Source organism: Ursus maritimus, unplaced genomic scaffold (genome assembly GCF_017311325.1).
Source record: "Ursus maritimus isolate PB19 unplaced genomic scaffold, ASM1731132v1 scaffold_25, whole genome shotgun sequence".
NCBI classification, from domain to species: Eukaryota; Metazoa; Chordata; class Mammalia; order Carnivora; family Ursidae; genus Ursus; species Ursus maritimus.
In genome coordinates, this window is record NW_024425008.1 from 43,522,935 (window position 1) to 43,542,949 (window position 20,015).

The 20,015-nt window shown below is 39.2% G+C and overlaps 1 protein-coding gene across 9 annotated transcripts in view; it reads left to right on the plus strand.

The window, feature by feature from the left end:
• The window catches only part of TMEM260 (transmembrane protein 260), a 73,035-nt gene that overhangs the window by 28,171 nt on the left and 24,849 nt on the right, over positions 1-20,015 (plus strand). For 8 of the 9 annotated variants that reach the window (XR_005837708.1, XR_005837709.1, XR_005837710.1 and 5 more), the window contains exons 6-10: positions 9,521-9,700; positions 11,453-11,493; positions 15,044-15,127; positions 16,532-16,646; positions 17,764-17,933. Coding sequence is in view for 6 of the 9 variants with exons in the window: in XM_040641874.1 (XP_040497808.1) it covers positions 9,521-9,700; positions 11,453-11,493; positions 15,044-15,127; positions 16,532-16,646; positions 17,764-17,933 (590 nt within the window). In the remaining 3 variants the exon portion in view is untranslated. The remainder of the gene's footprint in view (positions 1-9,520; positions 9,701-11,452; positions 11,494-15,043; positions 15,128-16,531; positions 16,647-17,763; positions 17,934-20,015) is intronic. The other variant, XM_040641873.1, reaches the window with a different exon arrangement.

Consider the following 20,015-nt stretch of genomic DNA (forward strand, 5'->3'; position numbering starts at 1 on the left):
CTGTAATTTTATTTCTTTCTTTTCTTTACTTTTTTAAGTTTTTTTTTTTTTTTTTTTTTTTTACTTTTAATGATTTTTTATTATATTATGTTAGTCACCATACAGTACATCCCCGGTTTCCGATGTAAAGTTCGATGATTCATTAGTTGCGTATAACACCCAGTGCACCATGCAATACGTGCCCTCCTTACTACCCATCACCGGTCTATCCCATCCCCCCACCCCCCTCCCCTCTGAGGCCCTCAGTTTGTTTCTCATAGTCCATAGTCTCTCATGTTTCATTCCCCCTTCTGATTACCCCCCTTTCTTTATCCCTTTCTTCCCCTACCAATCATCCTAGTTCTTATGTTCCATAGATGAGAGAAATCATATGATATTTGTCTTTCTCTGCTTGACTTATTTCACTTAGCATTATCTCCTCCAGTGCCGTCCATGTTGCAGCAAATGTTGAGAAATCGTTCTTTCTGATAGCTGAGTAATATTCCATTGTATATATGGACCACAACTTCTTAATCCAGTCATCTGTTGAAGGGCATCTCGGCTCCTTCCACGATTTAGCTATTGTGGACAATGCTGCTATGAACATTGGGGTGCATATGGCCCTTCTCTTCACTACGTCTGTATCTTTAGGGTAAACACCCAGTAGTGTAATGGCTAGGTCATAGGGTAGCTCAATTTTTAACTTTTTAAGGGACCTCCACACTGTTTTCCAGAGTGGCTGTACCAACTTGCATTCCCACCAACAATGTAGGAGGGATCCCCTTTCTCCACATCCTCTCCAACAATTGTTGTTTCTTGCCTTGTTAATTTTTGCCATTCTAACTGGCTAAGGTGGTATCTCAGTGTGGTTTTGATTTGAATTTCCCTGATGGCTAATGATTTTGAACATTTTTTCATGTGTCTGTTAGCCATTTGTATGTCTTCATTGGAAAAGTGTCTGTTCATATCTTCTGCCCATTTTTTGATTTATTTGTTTCTCGTGTATTGAGTTTGAGAAGTTCTTTGTAGATCTTGGATACCAGTCTTTTATCTGTAGTGTCATTTGCAGATATATTCTCCCATTCCGTGGGCTGCCTCTTAGTTTTTTTGACTGTTTCCTTGGCTGTGCAGAAGCTTTTTATCTTGATGAAGTCCCATAAGTTCATTTCATCTTTTGTTCCTCTTGCCTTTGGAGATGTGTCATGAAAAAGGTTGCTTTGGCCGATGTCATAGAGGTTGCTGCCTATGTTCTCCTCTAGAATTTTGATGGATTCCTGTCTCACATCGAGGTCTTTCATCCATTTGGAGTTTATTTTTGTGTATGGTGTGAGAGAGTGGTCAAGTTTCATTCTTTTGCATGTAGCTGACCAATTTTCCCAGCACCATTTATTGAAGAGACTGTCTTTTTTCCACCGGATGTTTTTTCCTGCTTTGTCAAAGATTAGTTGCCCAAAGAGCCGAGGGTCCATTTCTGGGTTCTCTATTCTGTTCCATTGGTCTATGTGTCTGTTTTTGTGCCAGTACCATGCTGTCTTTGTGATCACAGCTTTGTAGTACAGCTCAAAATCTGGCATTGTGATGCCCCCAGCTTTGTTTTTCCTTTTCAACAGTTCCTTGGCGATTCGGGCCCGGCCTATAATTTTTTTAATTTATTTTTTTTGGTGTCCCTCTCTGGTTTTGATATCAGGGTAATGTTGGTTTCATAAAACATGTCTGGAAGCACTCCCAACTCTTTAGTTTTTTTGGAAGAGTATAAGGAGGATGGATATTATATCTTTATATGTTTGGTAGAATTTATCAGTGAAGCTGTCTGGTCTAGGACTTTTGTTGGGAGTTTTTAAGTTACTGATTCCATCTCTTTACTAGTAATCAATCTAGTCAGATTTTCTATTTCTTCATGATTCAGTCTTGGAAGATTGTATGTTTTTAGGAATTTATCCATTTCTTCTAAATTGTTCAATTTGTTGGTGTATAATTGTTCATAGCAGTCTCTTATGATCCTTTGGATTTCTTTGGTATCAGTTGTAACTTCTGTTTAATTTCTGATTTTATTTATTTGAGCCCTCTCTCTTTTTTTCTTAGTCTAGCTAAAGGTTTGTCAATTTTGTTAATCTTTTCAAAAAACCAGCTCTTAGTTTCATTGGTCTTTTCTATTGTCTTTTCAGTCTCTACTTCATTTCTTTTCGCTCCGATCTATTCCTTTTTCCTACAATTTGGGGCTTCATCTGTTCATATTTTTAGTTCTTTTCGTTGTAAAGTTAGATTGTTAATCTGAGATTTTTCTTCTTAACTGTCTCTACGAACTTGCCTCTTAGAACTGCTTTTGCTGCATCCTATAGATTTTGGTGTATTGTATTTATTTTCTTTTTTTGGTGTGTTGTATTTCCATTTTCATTTGTCTCAAGGTATTTTTTAATTTCTTTTTTGATGTCTTCATTGACCCATTGGTTGTTCAGTAGTATGTTGTTTCATCTTCACATATTTATGACTTTTCCAGTTTTCCTCTTGTAATTGATTTCCAGTTTCATATTGTGTTCAGAAAAGATGCTTGATATGATTTTAGTCTTTAATTTACTGAAACATGTTTTGTGGCCTATCATATGATCTATCCTGGAGAATGTTCCATGTGCACCTGAGAAGAAAGTGTTTTATGCTGTTTTTGGTTGGAATGTTGTATATATATATATATATATATATCCATTATTCCATCTAATGTTGTTTTAAGGTTGATGTTTCCTTACTATTTTCTGTCTGGCTGATCTATCCATTAATATAAGTGAGGTATTAAAGTCCCCTCGTATTATTTTATTCCTGTCATTTTCTCCCTTTAAGTCTGTTGGTATTAGCTTTATGTATTTAGGTATTTCTTCATTGGGTACGTAAGTATTGGCAAATGTTACATCTTTTGCTGGATTGACCTCTTTATCGTTATGTAATGCCTGTCTTTGTCTGTTATTACAGTCTTTGTTTTAAATCTATTTTGTCTGATGTCAGTATAGTTACTCCTACTTTCTTTTGGTTTCCATTTGCTTGAAACATCTTTTTTCCATCCTTCATTTTCAGTCTGTGTGTGTACTTGTATCTGAAGTGAGTCTCTTACAGGCAGCAGATAAATGGGTCTTGTTTCTTTATCCGTTCAGCCATTTTCTGCCATTGATTGGAGAATTTAGTCCATTTACATTTAAAGAAATTGATTGGTATGTACTTACTGCCATTTTATTAATTGTTTTCCATCTGTTTTGTAATTCCTCTCTGTTCTTCTCTTGGTTTCTTACCTTGTGGTTTGATGACTTTTGTAGTATTACACTTAGATTCCTTTCTCATTATCTGTTGTCTGTCTACTGTGGGTTTTGCTTTGTGGTTATGACGAGGCTCATATATAACAGCCTGTATAGATATATAACAAGCTATTTAAGTGGATAACAAATTATGTTTGAATGCATTCTAAAACTATATTTTCATTCCTCTTGCCCTGTGGTTTATTGATGTCATATTTTACATCTTTTTATTTTCGTATCCCTTAACTACTTACTGTATTTGCAGTTATTTTTACTACTTTTATCTTTTAACCTTCATACTAGCTTTATAAGTGATTAAACCACTGCTACATATTTACGTTTACCAGTGATATTTTAAAAATATTTTTTTTATTACTAATTAATACCCTTTCCTTTTAGCTTAAAGAAATTCTTTTAACATTTGTTATGAGGCTAGTTTAGTGCCAGTGAACTCCTTTAGCTTTTGTTTATCGGGAAAGCTCTTTATCTCTCTGAGTGATAATTTAGCCAGGTAGTATTCTTGTTTGAGAGTTTTTTTCCTTTCAGATCTTTGAACGTATCATGCCATTCTCTTCTGACCTGCAAAGTTTCTGCTGAGAAATCTGCTGATAGCCTTATGGGGATTTCCTTATATGTAATAAGTTGTTTTTTCTCTTGCTTTTAAATTAACTTTTGATATTTTAATTATGTGTCTTGGTATGGGTCTCTTTGGGTTCATCTTCTTTGGAATTCTGGGCTTCCTGATTTGGTTGTCTGTTTCTTTTCCCAGGTAAGGGAAGTTTTTGGCAATTATTTCTTCAAATAAGCTTTCTGCCCCATTCTCTCTTCTCTTTCTGGGGCTTCTATAATACACATGTTATTCTGCTTGATATGACCCATAAATCTCTTAAGCTATCTTCAGTTTTAAGATAAGCTATCTTTCAGTTTTTTGCTGCTTGGTTTGGCTGAGTGCCATTGCCCTGTGTTTTATTTAGCTCATTGATTCTTTCTGCTTCATCTAGTCTGCTGTTGAACTCCTATAGTGTATTTTTCAGTTCAGTTATTGTATTCTTCAGTTCTGTGACTTCTGTTTGGTACTGTCTTATATTTTCTGTGTCTTTGTTGAACTTCTCACTGTGTTTATCCATTCTTCTCCCAAGTGTGGTGAGCATCATTATGACCATTACTTTTTTTTTTTAAGATTTTATTTATTTAACAGAGAGAGACACAGCGAGAGGGGGAACACAAGCAGGGGGAGAGGGAGAGGGAGAAGCAGACTCCCCGCTGAGCAGGGAGCCTGATGCGGGGCTTGATCCCAGGACGCTGGGATCATGACCTGAGCCGAAGGCAGAAGCTTAACAACTGAGCCACCCAGGCGCCCCTATGACCATTACTTTTAACTCTTTGTCAGACAAATTACTTATCTCTGTTTCATTAAGATTTTTTCCCAGGCTTTTATCTTGTTCTTTTGTTTGCAATATATTCCTCTCTCCTCATTTTGCTTGACTCTCTGTGGTTGTTTCTGTGCATTAGATAAAATAGCTGTCTCTCCCAGTCTTGCAGGATTGGCTCTGTGTAGGAGATGAGCCTCATTGTTTAACTTTGCTCTAGCTCTTGGTTTTCTCTCAAACCTTTATGATTGTCTAAGCAGCCTGAGTTTCTCTTGGTAGGTTCTAGTTATTGTGTCAAGACTTGTGAGTGTTCCAGAGGGAGGGATCTCAGTCAGCACCTAGTTTCAGGCTGATTGGAAACCAGCCCCTCAGTCAGCATCTTTAAGGTATACAAATGTATATAGTCCTGAGAGACTGCAATCATTGACCGTACTAGCCTCCAGACCAAGTGATCTGGGGGGGAGGGAGTCTCCCCTTAAGGACTATTGCAAATTCAGGGTTCCAGATGAGTGTATGAGCTTCTTTCTGGCAGGTGCAGGCAAGGTGTAATGAGGCCAGGTGAGAACTCAGAGATGGTATCCTTCAGCCTGTGTTCCCTGAGAGCACGTCTGTAGCCTTTAGATGTGTTGGTAAACCTGAAACCTACCCCTCAGCCTGAAGTTTGTTCATAGGAAGACCAGGGGCTGTTTTAGTCTGTTGTCAGTGCAGTCCCTTGGGGATGGTAGCCTGCCAAGAACTGTCTTTCCAGTTGTTTTAGACCCATTGGACCCAAAAATGCAATTCCCCTTGGCCACCAGATCCAGGCACTTAAGGGGCATCCACTGTGTGGGCTGTGCACCGTGGCTGACTTTGGTGGAGCCGTGGTGGAGGGGTATGTGAGGTTGGGCATTTGCCTGGCTGGCTTTGGCAGAGCTGTGATGGAGTGGCACACAGGAGTGGGCACACTCACGGCACTAGCAGGATAGAGGAAGAACGCCAGAAATGGCATGCTTCAATGTCTCTGTCCCCAGAGAGAGTTCTACCAGGCTTCTGTCCTTACAACAGACATATTAAGATTAGCAAATGAATCTTCTTCACTTATGGTCTTGCACTGCTTCCAGACTGCTGCTTCTGTACCAGGTTCTGGGGTGAGCGAGTCTGTATATGAGTCCTTAAGAGCAGCGTCTCTGTTCCCTACAGTCCTATAATTTTCCTGAACATTTGACCTATTGGCTTTCAAAACCAGACATTTGGTGGGGGATCATCTTTCTGGTGCAGGACCCAAAGGTTGGGGTGCCTTCCATGGGGCACAAACCCCTTGCTCCTCAGGGAGAAGTCCTGTATTTATGAGATCCCTCCTGACTGTGGGTTGCAGCACTGGGGTGGGGTTTTTGGTGAGACCACGTCTCTGCTTCTCCCACATATTTTCATGTGGCCCTTTTATTCTTTGTTGTGGTAGCACTTGCTCAGATAGTGTTCAGGTCTTTGTAGATTTGTCGTGTCTGTGGGAGGAGGTGAGTTGAGAATCTTCCTACCCCGCCATCTTAAACTCTGGATTACAATAGCTGCATAATCTGGTTTGAAATTAGGAAGTGTGATGCCTCCAGCTTCATTCCTCTTTTGCAAGGTTATTTTGGCTATTTGGGGTCTTTTGTGGTTCCATACAAATTTTAGGTTTTGTTTTTCTATTTCTGTTAAAAATGAGATTGGAGTCTTGATAGGGGTTTCATTGAATCTATAGATGGCTTTGTGTAATACGGACACTTAAAATATATTAATTCTTCCAATCTGTGAACAAGGGGTATCTTTCCATTTATTGTGTCTTCTTCATTTTCTTTCATCAATGCCTTGTAGTTTTCAGTGTACAGATTTTTCACCTCCTTGATTAAATTTATTGTTAAGTATTTTATTGTTTTTGATGTTATTGTGAATGAGATCATTTTCTTTCAGTTTATAGTTTATTGTTAGTGTGCAAAACATGTATTGGTAATGTACTACAAAACATGTATTGTTAATGTACAAAATTTGTACATTAATTTTGTATCCTGCAACTTTATTGAATTCATTTATTAGTCTAACAGTTTTTTTGGTAGAGTCTAGGATTTTCTCTATATAAGAGCATGTCATCTGCAAATAGAGACAGTTTTACTTCTTCTCTGATTTGGATGCCTTTTATTTCTTTTTCTTGCCTGAATACTCTGACCAGGATTTCCAGGACTGTATTGAACAGGAATTGGTGAGAGTGGGCACCCTTGTCTTATTCCTGATCTTAGAGGAAAAGCTTTCAGTCTTTCACCATTGAGGATGATGTTAGCTATGGGCTTGGCATATATGGACTTTATTATGTTAAAGTATGCCCCAGATCAACTAAATCAGAATTAGTTTAGGGTGGGATCAGCTACCGGCTCAGCTCTGCAGATGGGCAGAACGACTGGGATCTCTGCTTGGGCACAGCTGCAAGCAGGAACACAGTCTGCCAGATCTGAGCACCGGTTGCCGACAGCCCTGCTTCCCTTCTGTCTGCGTGATCCCCAGTGGTTGATCCCAGCAGACCCCTTCCTCCCACCATGGTCATCAAGAGGTGAGAACTGAATGAGCCTCCTGGGAAGTGTCCTGCCGTGCTGGGGGAGCTGGATGTCCACCTTGGACTCTGTTTTCCCACTGGAAAAACTGTTGCCCCAGGGGAGCTCTGTTCGTGCAGTGCTGGCTGGTGTTGGGGAGGAGTGATGCAGTCAGAGTGCTCCTTCTTATTTCGAATGTGGTTCTTCTCAGTCTGTATGGTCCAGGACGTGCTTTAGCCTCACCCCTGGATTCTGGGATTCTTCACAATGATGTCTTGTCTGCAGATAGCTACTAGCTGGTCTTCTTGTGAGGGAGACTGAAGTCGGGAATGATCTGTGTTGCCATCTTGATGGCTTTCCTCCTAGGCAGGCTTTCAGATAATAGAGAGGTGCGTTGACTGACAGGAACTTAAAAAGTAAATATTTTGTGTTAGTTAATTGAAAGGAGAACCGTATGCTTTGTATAAAACGTGCAGGACTCAGAGTGGACAAGGTAGGAGCCTGATCTGAGAGCCTGTTTATTCTGTACTTAGGTCAGCTACTGATGAATAATGAAATTTGGGGAAGTATGACTCTTCAAAGGACAATTTCATTTTCACTAGTTAAATAGTAGAGAAAATAAGGAAAATAAGATCTACCAATGAAGCGACAGGGGAGTTGGATCTCACTGGTCAGATGATTTGAGGCAGAGTAAGAAGTCCTGAGTCAGTTGGTTGCAACCCTGGCTACTCAGATGATCTGGGAAGCTTTTAAAAAGTGTGTGTATGTGTGTACGTATGTGTATATGCTTGTATACATACATATATTTCTGTATATGTATGTATATTTATGCCAATCCCACTCCAAAATAATTCTGATTTAATTGGTCCGGAGTGAGGCCCAGACATGGACATTTTCAAAAAGCTCTGCAGGGATTCTAATGTATATGTAGTTAGGACTCAGAGTCACTCTCCTGCGCTCTCTGAAAAAGCTCTCGTGTAATTGTCTCCCTGTTGATTTCTCACACAAAAGGAAAATTCTCCGTCAATTGCATTATGCCACTCTAAATTGAACTTTATAACGTGCAGAAACTGTCAAAATATAAACATTTGTTTTATTTGAAACTACTTTTAAGAATAGCAAAGGCATGTTGCTCAATTAGTTATTTCTTATACTCTTTTCATGCCATTATTTTTATGCATCTCATTACCACTTTAGAAATATCAAATGAAATCAGTACTATAGTAAAAAGACTCCATTTTCAATTAAGAGTGTTTATTTGAAAATGCTAATATAAGTCAACTGCTTGTTCTACTTCTGGTGAATGTGAACCTTGGTTCTTATATTCATTGTCACATGTGAATTTTCCTTTTTTGTAAAGGAAAAGTTGGGAATTTCCGATTATGATATTTGTAAGAGACCCCTTTTCCCAAGTACTAAAGCAACCACTATTTGAATCTTTTCGGATACCAGAATTCTTTTGATTGTAATCTTTATAAGACTTTGTCAGTATTGTCCTTTATTTTAGAAATGTGCAGGTGAGGGGGCGCCTGGGTGTCTCAGTCGATTAAGCATCCAGCTCTTGATTTCAGCTCAGGTCATGATCTCAGGATCGTGTGATCGAGCCCTGTGTCAGGCTCCGTGCTCAGCGGGGAGTCTGCTTGTCCCTCTCCATCTTCCCCTCCCCCCTGCTCTTTCTCTCTCTTTCTCTTTCTCTCTCAAATAAATGAATAAATAAATAAATAAATAAAAGGACAGATGAGAAATACCTTCTCTTATGAGGCAACATTGTTACACATAAGAAATTTCCATCAGTACTTGTCCTATATGTACATTGAGGAAAAAGAGCATTTGGATGAATTGGGAGGTTATTTAAAAGCTAAAATATTTGTGACAAATATTTCCATGAAATATCCAAAACCCTTGCGGAAAGAATCATATTGTCAGTGTGTCATCATAATAGAGAATATAGTTGAAGTCTGCTGCTGGTGATGGTGATGAAGGGAATTGTATTGGAACAATATTTTGGGTATATTCAAAACCAGCCAAACCATCACGCGCACGTGTGTTATCTCAGCCATGTAATGCTGCATGTCATGACATAGTTTTAAATATAAACACGATACTCTGGAGTCTCCCCTAATATTATTTGCTTCACTCAGATTTCACCTGCCATGCAAAGGAGTTCAGGCTGATGGAATTTTCTAGTAATCCACAGTACTCAGAAGGTTTAACAAAGTAGTATTCTGTGGTGACTTAGAAATTGAGAGATCAGCTCTGAGTGGACATTTTGATGTTTTCCTTGACGTGTTCTTGAAGTTCCAGGATGACTGGACTAAACGTAAACGTTGTTGCACACTACGCTTTGATGCAGGAGCTCCCCCTGGGCACCCTGTTGAAGCTGAGTCTGTGCTTCTCTGCTGGCTTACTGCCTTACGCCTACCTTCCTGTCTCATCCTACCTCAATCAAGCCCGTTGGACCTGGGGAGACCAGACAACATTGCCAGGATTTTTGACGCATTTTCTCAGGGAAGAATACGGAACATTCAGTCTGGTAAACTTATATTTAAAGCCCTTTTAAGGAAGTAAGTGGTGAAACTTCAGTGTTCTGCCTGGGCCTTGACTAAAAAAAAAAAAAAAAAACCAATGTCTACCAATGACAGCACATAGAATTTTCATTTCAGTTATCTGTGTAACAGCCTTGCTCCTTGGAATGTGGCCTTTAACGTACATTAGGAAGAACTTGGAATCCTTTAACCTGACATCATAATGCTGTATATCCTGAATGTGCTTTCCAGAATAATAAACATGAAAAAGACTCTTCTGCCAGCACTTGAAACATTTCTTTCTTCTTAGCATTGGGTATCACTTTGGTCCCTTGGTCTGTGATTTAAAATATTTGGAAAAGATTAAGGAAAAAAAAAAAACCCTCAAAATTTTTAATTTACCTTGACCAAAACACTTTCTTTTTTCATATTTGACAAATAGTGTTCATGGTGGTATTTAGTGTAATACCTATGTGTAAATACCTTATAAGATATAATTTCACTGGACGTGTTTTTTAAAGTTCAAAAGGCCTTGCTTTCCCTGAAACGTAAGTTAGGAAAAAAAAACACCGAAGGTTTTTCTGCAAAATAAAAGGACAAACACATGGTGGGTTTTTTTTGTTTGTTTGTTTGTTTTTTTTTTTTAAGATTTTATTTATTTATGTGACAGAGAGACAGCCAGCGAGAGAGGGAACACAGCAGGGGGAGTGGGAGAGGAAGAAGCAGGCTCATAGCGGAGGAGCCTGATGTGGGACTCGATCCACGTACGCCAGGATCACGCCCTGAGCCGAAGGCAGACGCTTTAACGACTGCGCTACCCAGGCGCCCCTGCTTGTTTGTTTTTTTTAATAGAGACCGTTGTATCGGATTTTTCTGTCCTGCTCTGTGCTTTTTGTGCCTTACCCAAGAAGGCAGGTCTCTGAAGACTACGTATTATATGACACCATTGGTACAAAATTCTAAACCATGCAAAAATTAAACAATCTATTGCTCAAGGTACCTACGAAAGAAGTAGAACTATATATTTTTAGAAAGTAGGGGAATGATTAACACAAAATTCAAGGTAGTCGTTATCACTGGGGGGGTGAGAAAAGCGAGGCCTGGGGACGCTTTGTGAGGTACTTTATGGTATTCACGCAGTTCCAGTTCTTAAGTGACTGGTGGCTCTTTAGATTTTTAAAAACTCTTTATCCCTTAAATATACATTGTATGTGTTGTTCGTATGTAGGAGATATTTCGTAATAAAATAGCTTAATGAAAGGTTAATTATTAATTACTTTTTGACTTAGTTTGATTCTTTAAATTTATACTCTGGCTTACTTCTGTGGGTTATTCCATTACAATACTGCTTGAGGGCCACTCCAGATTTGAAATTTGTATAATTCACACATAATTGTGAAATTATAGACTAACATGTGATAATGAGCTCTAATCAAAGTGCCTTAAAGACACTCTGTAACAAGAGTGTAAAGTCTGTTAATTCCTCAGTGTGTTAATCGTTCCTGCTGGAAATAGTTTAACTGATTTTTAGCCCATCATTATTTCTGTAGTTCTTCCTCCAGGATGTCTGTGTTCAGTTTCCACTGACTTCTCTTCAAAAACTCAGTAAGGCTCTGAAGCAAAGACCGAATGAAGAGAGATGTTGCACTGTCTACTTAAAACATGTATATTCGAAATCAAGACAGTTAAAATGCAGTAGCCTAACAAAGCTGCAGTTGAAGGCTGACGCAAATAGACTTCTTTCTCTCTTTTATGTTTAGGCCAAGTCTGAAACAGGATCCAGTATGTCTAAAATTCTGCTGTGAGTATGAAATATTTGAAACTGGTTTTAAGTGAATTCTCTGTTAGTTCCTAGACTAAGTGATTTGGGGGGCTTCTGGGCTGTCTTTGTGAAGCAGTGTGCTGAGAAGTGGCTCTCGCCGGCGTGGTCACTCGTCTTTTGTGTGTACTGGCAAACATTCGAGCATTTCCTTCAGACAAAGCTAGAAGTGAGCAGTAAGCACACAGTTATTAGTAGACTGTCAACCTAGAATGTTTCCGTTTGGATACGAGGTGACCCAATGCTGTGTTGCTTTAGACATCATTTGTCCTTTGTTCTGGTTTCGTCTTTTTTTCAGACATTTTATAACATTATATTTAGCAATTTGATTCTTTTCTTTCCAGGATTGACCTATGTTCTTAAATTCTTTAGAGCTTCATTTATTTAATGTCTCTTAAGATTTTTTCTTTAGGCTGTCCTTAAGCTCTATTTTGGACTTAAAGATTTCTAATATCCAACCTTTTTAGAGCTGCTTAAGCACACATATTTCATCTGTATTACCCACTAGAGTTCTTTGAAAAATGGGTTAATATTTGCTTTAAAACCCACACAGATTAAGACAACTTGAAAAATATCCATACCAATCCTGTACTATTTTTGTATTATTTTCAATATAAAATTATGGAAGAATAGTCCTCTATGACTCTAAAGTGATCTCCTAACTGATTATTAATTTGGGATTCCCAGGACTATTTGAAAACCATTTTTAAAATACGGGGACAATATTTCAGCTCTATGTATGAGGCAGGTCATAGGTTCTCTCAGAGTCCGTCTTGTTACCTTGCTAGCTTGTTTGCTGCCTTCCATCCTTCTTTTCTTTTTATTTTTTATTTTTTTTTTTATTTTTTTTTTAAGATTTTATTTTTTTATTATTTGACAGAGATAGAGACAGCCAGCGAGAGAGGGAACACAAGCAGGGGGAGTGGGAGAGGAAGAAGCAGGCTCACAGCGGAGGAGCCTGATGTGGGGCTCGATCCCATAACGCGGGGATCACGCCCTGAGCCGAAGGCAGGCGCTTAACCGCTGTGCCACCCAGGCGCCCCCCTTCTTTTCTTTTTAAATGTCCCTTTCCCCTGCTCCCAAAATGTGATACACAGTCATTATAGAAAGTTTAGAAAATCCAGGTAAGCAAATACAAGAAAATTAAAATTACTATAATTCCAGTGTATTGAGATAACCACTATTGTTAATCCATTAACATTTTTGTTCGTATCCTTTCAATATTTTTTATATTTTTGTTTTAAAAGATCGGATCATACTGTGCATACTGTTTTATGAGCCCGCCTGTTTGCACTTTTTACTGTATCTTGAAAACATTTTCCTGCCACCAATTATTCTTTTTTTTTTTTAAAGATTTTATTTATTTATTTGACAGATAGAGACAGCCAGTGAGAGGGGGAACACAAGCAGGGGGAGTGGAGAGGAAGAAGCAGGCTCCCAGCAGAGGAGCCTGATGTGGGGCTTGATCCCAGGACTCCGGGATCACGCCCTGAGCTGAAGGCAGACGCTTAACGACTGCGCCACCCAGGCGCCCCTGCCACCAATTATTCTTATGTAACCTTTTGTTGGTTCTCATAACTGATTTTATTTTATTTTTTTTTAAAGATTTTATTTATTTATTCGACAGAGATAGAGACAGCCAGCGAGAGAGGGAACACAAGTAGGGGGAGTGGGAGAGGAAGAAGCAGGCTCATAGCGGAGGAGCCTGATGTGGGGCTCGATCCCATAACACCAGGATCACGCCCTGAGCCGAAGGCAGACGCTTAACCGCTGTGCCACCCAGGCGCCCCCTCATAACTGATTTTAAATTTTTTTTTTTTTATGTCTGACTGAAACTTTTGTGGCTCCTTTTTCTTTTTGGTTGGGGAAAAGGTAGCAAGAAGCTCCGTTATGAAAGACAGCTTTACCAGTGTCTGTGGGCTTTTGCTTGATTCTACTTTGCTGCATGCCGGAAGACTCATTGCCTTCTCTTTTCTACCAACGTCATATAGCGTTGTTGTCACATTTGAGATTGATAGTATATTTTGCCTTAACAAATCACACATGAACTCCAAAGCACTCTCAAGAGCAATGCTGGACCATCCATCTAACTTTTATTAGTTGCACATAAAACTCATCGATTGGGGAACGTAAGAACCTCCTTTCTTTTGAAGTAATAGCAGTTAGGTGATATGCCTAGAAAAAGTACTTGACGGAAGTGGTGATCACTCATACCCACACTATTCGTTCGAACCAAATCGTAACGTCGAATGGAAGCGTGATCCTAGCACTCTCTGACTGAGTGAGAGAATTTCTAGTCTTTAATTGTTTCAAGTAGACAGGAGTGTTGAGAAAAGCAACTCATAATTAACGTACTAGAAAATCCTTCAAAATGATGGGACCTAATCATCTCTCCCTTTCCAGTCAAGCAAATTAAATTCTTCCCCCATGCATATCTCTAAATTGCAATCCTGTACAAGGAAATTGTTGAATCTGACCCTAGGCAGTGACCATGATTTAGAGCTCACATTTAAGCAACAGATCTCCAAGAATTAATTTTGAGACTGACTTCGTTCCTTTTGAAGAATGGTTTGAAATGGGCCTCATGCTGGAATCAATTTTTTCAAGTGTATTTGAAAATGAGTAAGAATATCTTCTCATAGTAGATGAGTCTCCATTAGTAAAATACACATTGTGTGGTCTCCATAATTATGGCATCACATTTTCTCCAGTAAAATTGCCAGCAGGGAGAAGAAAGTTCTTCGAGTTGGTGTAGAGTCATTTCTTTTTTAAAAACTGGAGACTGCTAGAGCTATTTCAGAACTCAGATAACACCTGGGAAATGCTTATTAGTTAATGGAAGAATTTAGTTTAACTATAGGAAAAAAATACATTTCTCAGATATGGCTTAAACATTTTTGAACCAAACAATATAGAAAACAAGGAAACCCTTTTTTTTTTTTTTTTTTTTTTTTTTTAAGAGAGAAAGAGAGAGTGCATGTGCAGGGTGGGGAGAAGGAGCAGAGGGAGAGTGAGAGAGAGAATCCCAAGCAGGCTTGATCCCACAACCCTGAGATCATGACCTGAGCCAAAATCAAGAGTTGGATGTTCAACCAGCTAAGCCCCCCAGGCACCCCGCGTTAATTTTGTTTTCAGTTGCTAAATCACAGGAAGCCATGTCTACACTGCTGACAGAAGTTGAAAAACCCATTTCAGATGACTTCTTACCAAACCAACTGAGGGATCCAAATTGGTTTATATTATCAATACAGCATACCAGCATTACAAATACAGAAGAATTACTTGCTCTGAGCCTATCCCAAATAATAAATTGGTAACCAAATATTACAATTGGAAAACATCTTAGAACAGTTTAACTCTTTCTTATGGTACTTTTCCTCCCAAATTTAAAAGAAGACAAAATAATTTTAACATCTGCCTTCAGCCCTTAGAACTATTCAGTGCATAATCAGACATATTTTACAAAGAATGTTTTATTTGGAACTAACCAAGTTTGTTTTCTACCCATGATAAGTTAGATTGTCTTTTACAGTTCTCAAGTAACAAGTATGAGGACCCAACTCTCACTCAACATTCAAGCCCTTGCAGTTTGGGCAAATATATGTTTAGCAAGAAAGTGAGTAATATAATTTCTTTTCCTGTTCTTTTTTCCATATTCATTAATTCAATTCATATTTTTAATATGCCATGGAAGAACATTGCCAGTATTATTTTATATTCCAAATAAATGACTCTAACCATTTCTGTTACAGCAAGTGTGTATTGCTTTGTTGCTAGTTTTGGGGTTTTTTTTTCCGATTATAAGTGAATGATTTTGGAAGATTGAGCAGTATATTACAATCTAAGTAAGCAAGTCATTTGATGTCTTAAACTTCTGGTTTGATCCCTTAATGTACCCGTAGCTACTCATTTTTGCTGCATTGCAAAAGAAGTAAACAACTATTTGAATTCCTCTGAAGAAGAAAGTAACCTCTGATGATGAAAGAAAGCCTAAAAAATACAACACTCTTAACCTCCATTAATTTTTTGTCCATTTACTTTCTAACCTGTTTTATGTAAATTTATATTTGTACACACATTTATAGTTCTGTTTCCTTGACACTTAACGTTATATTGTGCGCATTTGCCCATATCGTAAAAAGACTTCAATGGTCATTTAAATGTCTATATAAAATTCCATTCTCTGACCTAAGAGAATTAACTTAAGTGTTTTGCTATTTGGGAATCTTTAGATTGCTTCCACTTCTATTATAAGTAGTGTTAAAGCATTTTTATGGATTAATCTTTATCCACATTTCTGGTTTTGCTTAAAGATTTATGCCTACATGTCAAATTACTGGGTAAATGAGTGTGATTATTTTTTTTTAAAGATTTTATTTATTTGAGAAAGAGAGAGCACAGCAGGGGGAGGGGGGAGGAGTAGAGGGAGAGGGAGAAGCAGCTCCCCGCGAGCAGGGAGCCTAAAGTGGGGCTCAATCCCAGGACCCTGAGATCATGACCTGAGCTAAAGGCAGTTGTTTAACCGACTGAGCCACCCAGGTGCCCCAAGTGTGATTATTTTTAAGGCTTTTGATATATATTATCAAATTAATTTTTCTTGAGGATTATACTCACATACACGTTCATTCTGTGGCAGCCTCACCAATATTGAGATTTGCTGTTTTAAAATCTTTATTATTTTGAGGCATGAAATTATCCTTTCGTTTTGCATATGTTTAATTACATCTTAAATTTAACAAGATTGATCATTTGTATTTCTTCTCCGAATTTTAACTTTCTGTCTCTTGCTGCATAGTTCCAAGTGAAGTTGTCTGTAATATGCAGTGCAGTACGTAGTTGATTCCTATGTTTCAGTTAGTTATTCCAGCTCGGATTTTTTTAATTGAGATCTTTCTTTGTCCCTAGTTAAAAATAGAAAGTTTTATAGATATAATTTTTTTCCTATAGTTTAAAACTGTGTAATATTATTATTGATATTCATGCACATAAATAATTTTGGATATATTTAATTTTTTTATAGGGATAGACAGAATCCATCGTTGGTATGGCTTTTTACTGGAATGTTCTGCATTTATTCATTGTTCTTTGCTTGGAGGGCGAATTTAGATATTTCAAAACCACTCTTCATGGGTGTGGTAAGTTTTACTTAGATATGTCCTTTGACCAGAAAGTTGGTGACCAAATTTGTCCTTATGAATCTTGTAAAAGAGCAACTGATCTCAGAAATAGCTAAAATTGTGTATACAGTTTTATAGATCAAAAGTTAAATTCTTGAACCAGAAAGACTGTGGCCTTTTTTTACGGGGAAAAAAATGCAGCATTTAGTTAACACAATAGTTAGGTAGAAAAATAAACATAACGTAGTTTGAAGTTAGTTATTTTATGTATGTGCTTACAGATATAAGTACTCCTGCGGATCTCCTGGAACTTTGTTGAAAAGCAGCAAAGAGATAAAGGTTGTAGCTGGGGGCTCTTACCCACACTGCGGTGGTTTTTACCTCAGCGGGCTCAGGCCCGTGCGAAAGACCCACCACGTTTCTGTTTTCCCCCGGCCGCCATTTCTTCTCTTTGTGGTAGAAACTGTAAATGTAGGCAGCTGCTTTTCAGTGGCTAAGGCCAAGTCTCCCGTGTGTGTTCAAAGGCCTGGGATCGTCTGCGTTCTGAGTCCGTTGAGAAACGAGATAAACCAGCACCACAGCAACGGGTGAACCACCTTTACACTGCGAACGCTGAGATCGGAGAGGGTAGTTTGTATCTGCGGGCAAGGGGGCTTCCTCATGCTGCACCCCCCCCCCCAGAGGAAGAGTGGGGGGAAAGGGCAGGGCCGTGCGGGCCCACTCCCAGCTCCCAGACCCCGCCTCAGCTCAGTGCCTACAGTCTTGCAGGCAGAAGTGAGGGGAGTCAGACTAGGGGCGCTTCCCCACCGGGGAGGAGACCTCAGGAGTAAAGCAAGAACATTTCTCCATCTCCTCCACCATTCCAGTGGCAGGAGTTCAAGGTGCACGCCGTAGAATCGAAAAGAACGTGTGGATCCAAAAGAGGGAGATTTGTGTGTCACACTGGGAAGGAGAGATACTTGAAAACTGAAACTCAAGTGACATGGAGTTGGGTCGGGGAAGTCCGTGAGCGAGACCTGAGTGACAGCGGGCATAAGCAGCTGTCTGTACACAGTGTGTTCGTTAAATAGACAAGTACCTGATGGATTGCGTAAACCAGTCAGCCGGGTGTCCTGTCTGCCTGTCTCTGTCGCAGGTGGAAAGATTCTGGATGCAGAGCAATGCGGTGGTGGCCGTCCTCGCTGGCATCGGCTTGGCCACGCTGGTTTCTGAGAGCAACCGAGTGCTGAACACCAACGGACTTCAGTGTCTGGAATGGCTGTCAGCAGCCGTTTTTATCATTTACCAAATATATTCTAATTTCAGGTAACACGTGCTTATTTTTATGAAAAGTAGCACTCAAGCAAGAGACTCTTAGATATTTAGGTTCTTGGGCTTTATTTCACCTTTAACCTCCCCTGGTTTTCAGAGTGAGGCAGCTTCGTCTGAATATAGTGCTTCTTAAACTTCTGAACAGAATCTCAGCACGAGTGATGTGTGGTTGCAGGCCATTGCAAACAAGGGCTGGGGTGAGACACATTAACTAGTTGTGTATTTTCCTCTGAGGAACCCTAGAGATACTAGGTAGGATCTGGAGGATGTAATAGAAGTCCGTGATCTAAAATACCACTTAGATGGAGACTAAAGACATTTGGGCCTCTTTGTATGTCCTAAAATAATTCCCTTTTATGCTTTGAAGATTCCATCTTTGGAGTAACACCTGGCCCTTGTCCAGTTCACTGCATAGTAGTGAATGTTAATTATTTTGAAATAATTGAAGTTCTAAAGGTTTCTTAACCCTTATGCATTGTGAAATTATATATACTTTTCAAACTCTGTTTAGTAACCTTTCCAATGAAAATCTAAGTCTGGCATAAAACATGTCCAAGTTTTAGATGAAAGTTCATTCATTTCCAGCAGCACTGAGTAAACATTACAGCAGCGGAAGAGTACACTGGAGTTTCATTGTAGTGAGATTTGATTGGTATTTTAAAAGATTCAATTTCCCCTTTGTTTTTTTTTAAGATTTATTTACGTGAGGGAGAGAGAGAGCACAGCAGGAGGAGGGGCAGAGAGAGAGGGAGAGAGAATTTCAAGCAGACTCTGCACTCAGCAGGGAGCCCTATGGAGAGACTCGATCTCATGACCTGAGCCGAAACCAGGCGTCAGATACGTAACCTACTGAGCCACTCAGGCGCTTGAATTTCCCCTTTCAACTTAACTTTAAAAACTGATGTTCTTTATAATACCAGAGTAGAGCCAGTGTTAGGAAGCCTGCGTCACCAGGAGGTCTGGTGGAAAGGCGATGCCTGTCCCAGATACAACTCCATAGCTAGCTCAACAGGGGCTTGCAAAGCCCACTGTGTTTCCCTAGTTCGTTTTGTCCCAGTCTTCTCCTGACTTGGGTCTGCAACCCAGGTTCAACACCAAGGATGCTTGTACAGGCTGGACTGTTTTATTTTGTTTTGATTCTTGTATTTGTCCCAGGGGAATGGAATAGATAGCAACTTTGCTGTGTGAGGCATCACCGTGCAAAGTAGGGAGTCACAGTAAGAAGCAGTTGCATCAACTACAAAGGCAAGGGTGCATATTTTGTTCCTAGCAATGTTCATTTGCTTTGTGATGCCAGCCCAGTGATTCAACTTGAAGCTGTGTTTCTACGAACCATTACATGTAACAGACCTGATAATAACAGGAAGGACAATGCTTGTTCCATTTTTTGATGCTTTTACTCTCTTGTAGTCTTTTTCTTTTTTCGTGGGAAGCTCTCAGAATTCATGCCAGTTTTCTTTGAAGTTTGAAAGTCCACTCTATCATTGAAAGGAGTTGTACTGCCCTTGTTGGCAATATCCAAAAATATATGGAGAGAAGTAAACAACTCAACCAACTACTCCTTCCCTTCCTTCTTATTGGTCTCGTTCCCTAATGATTTCTCTGTCTAGAAGGGATAGAGGACCACAGGGAGCCTGTGGTTTGGGGAAGTGGTGGAAAGAATCAAGCTTGCATGTAAGAGAGTCAGACCAATCTATAATACAAAGTTATGCTAGAAACGGGCAGATTTCCTTTTGCATCTCTGAAAATCCGTTTGGTCTAAATGGAATTGACATGCAATTACCTTGAATTTCAAGCGAAATCAGAAGCCTTACTTCTTTTTAGTGAAATTAGATGTCCTTTAGGGGAAAAAAGGACTTATTCTTGAGCACTAATTCCCTCTTTATAGGAATGATTATAAATTCCAGCAGTAAAGCAGTACACTGATTTTTAGTTAGTTGCACAACGAGTTCCTTCTCTTTTTCTTTCAGATGATAGCATTCTTTTTTCAAATATATGCATCCTCTTGGAAGATACAAACTAGAATGCTTTGAAACACTACATGTAGAGTACGTGATGGGCAAAGAATGGAGCAGA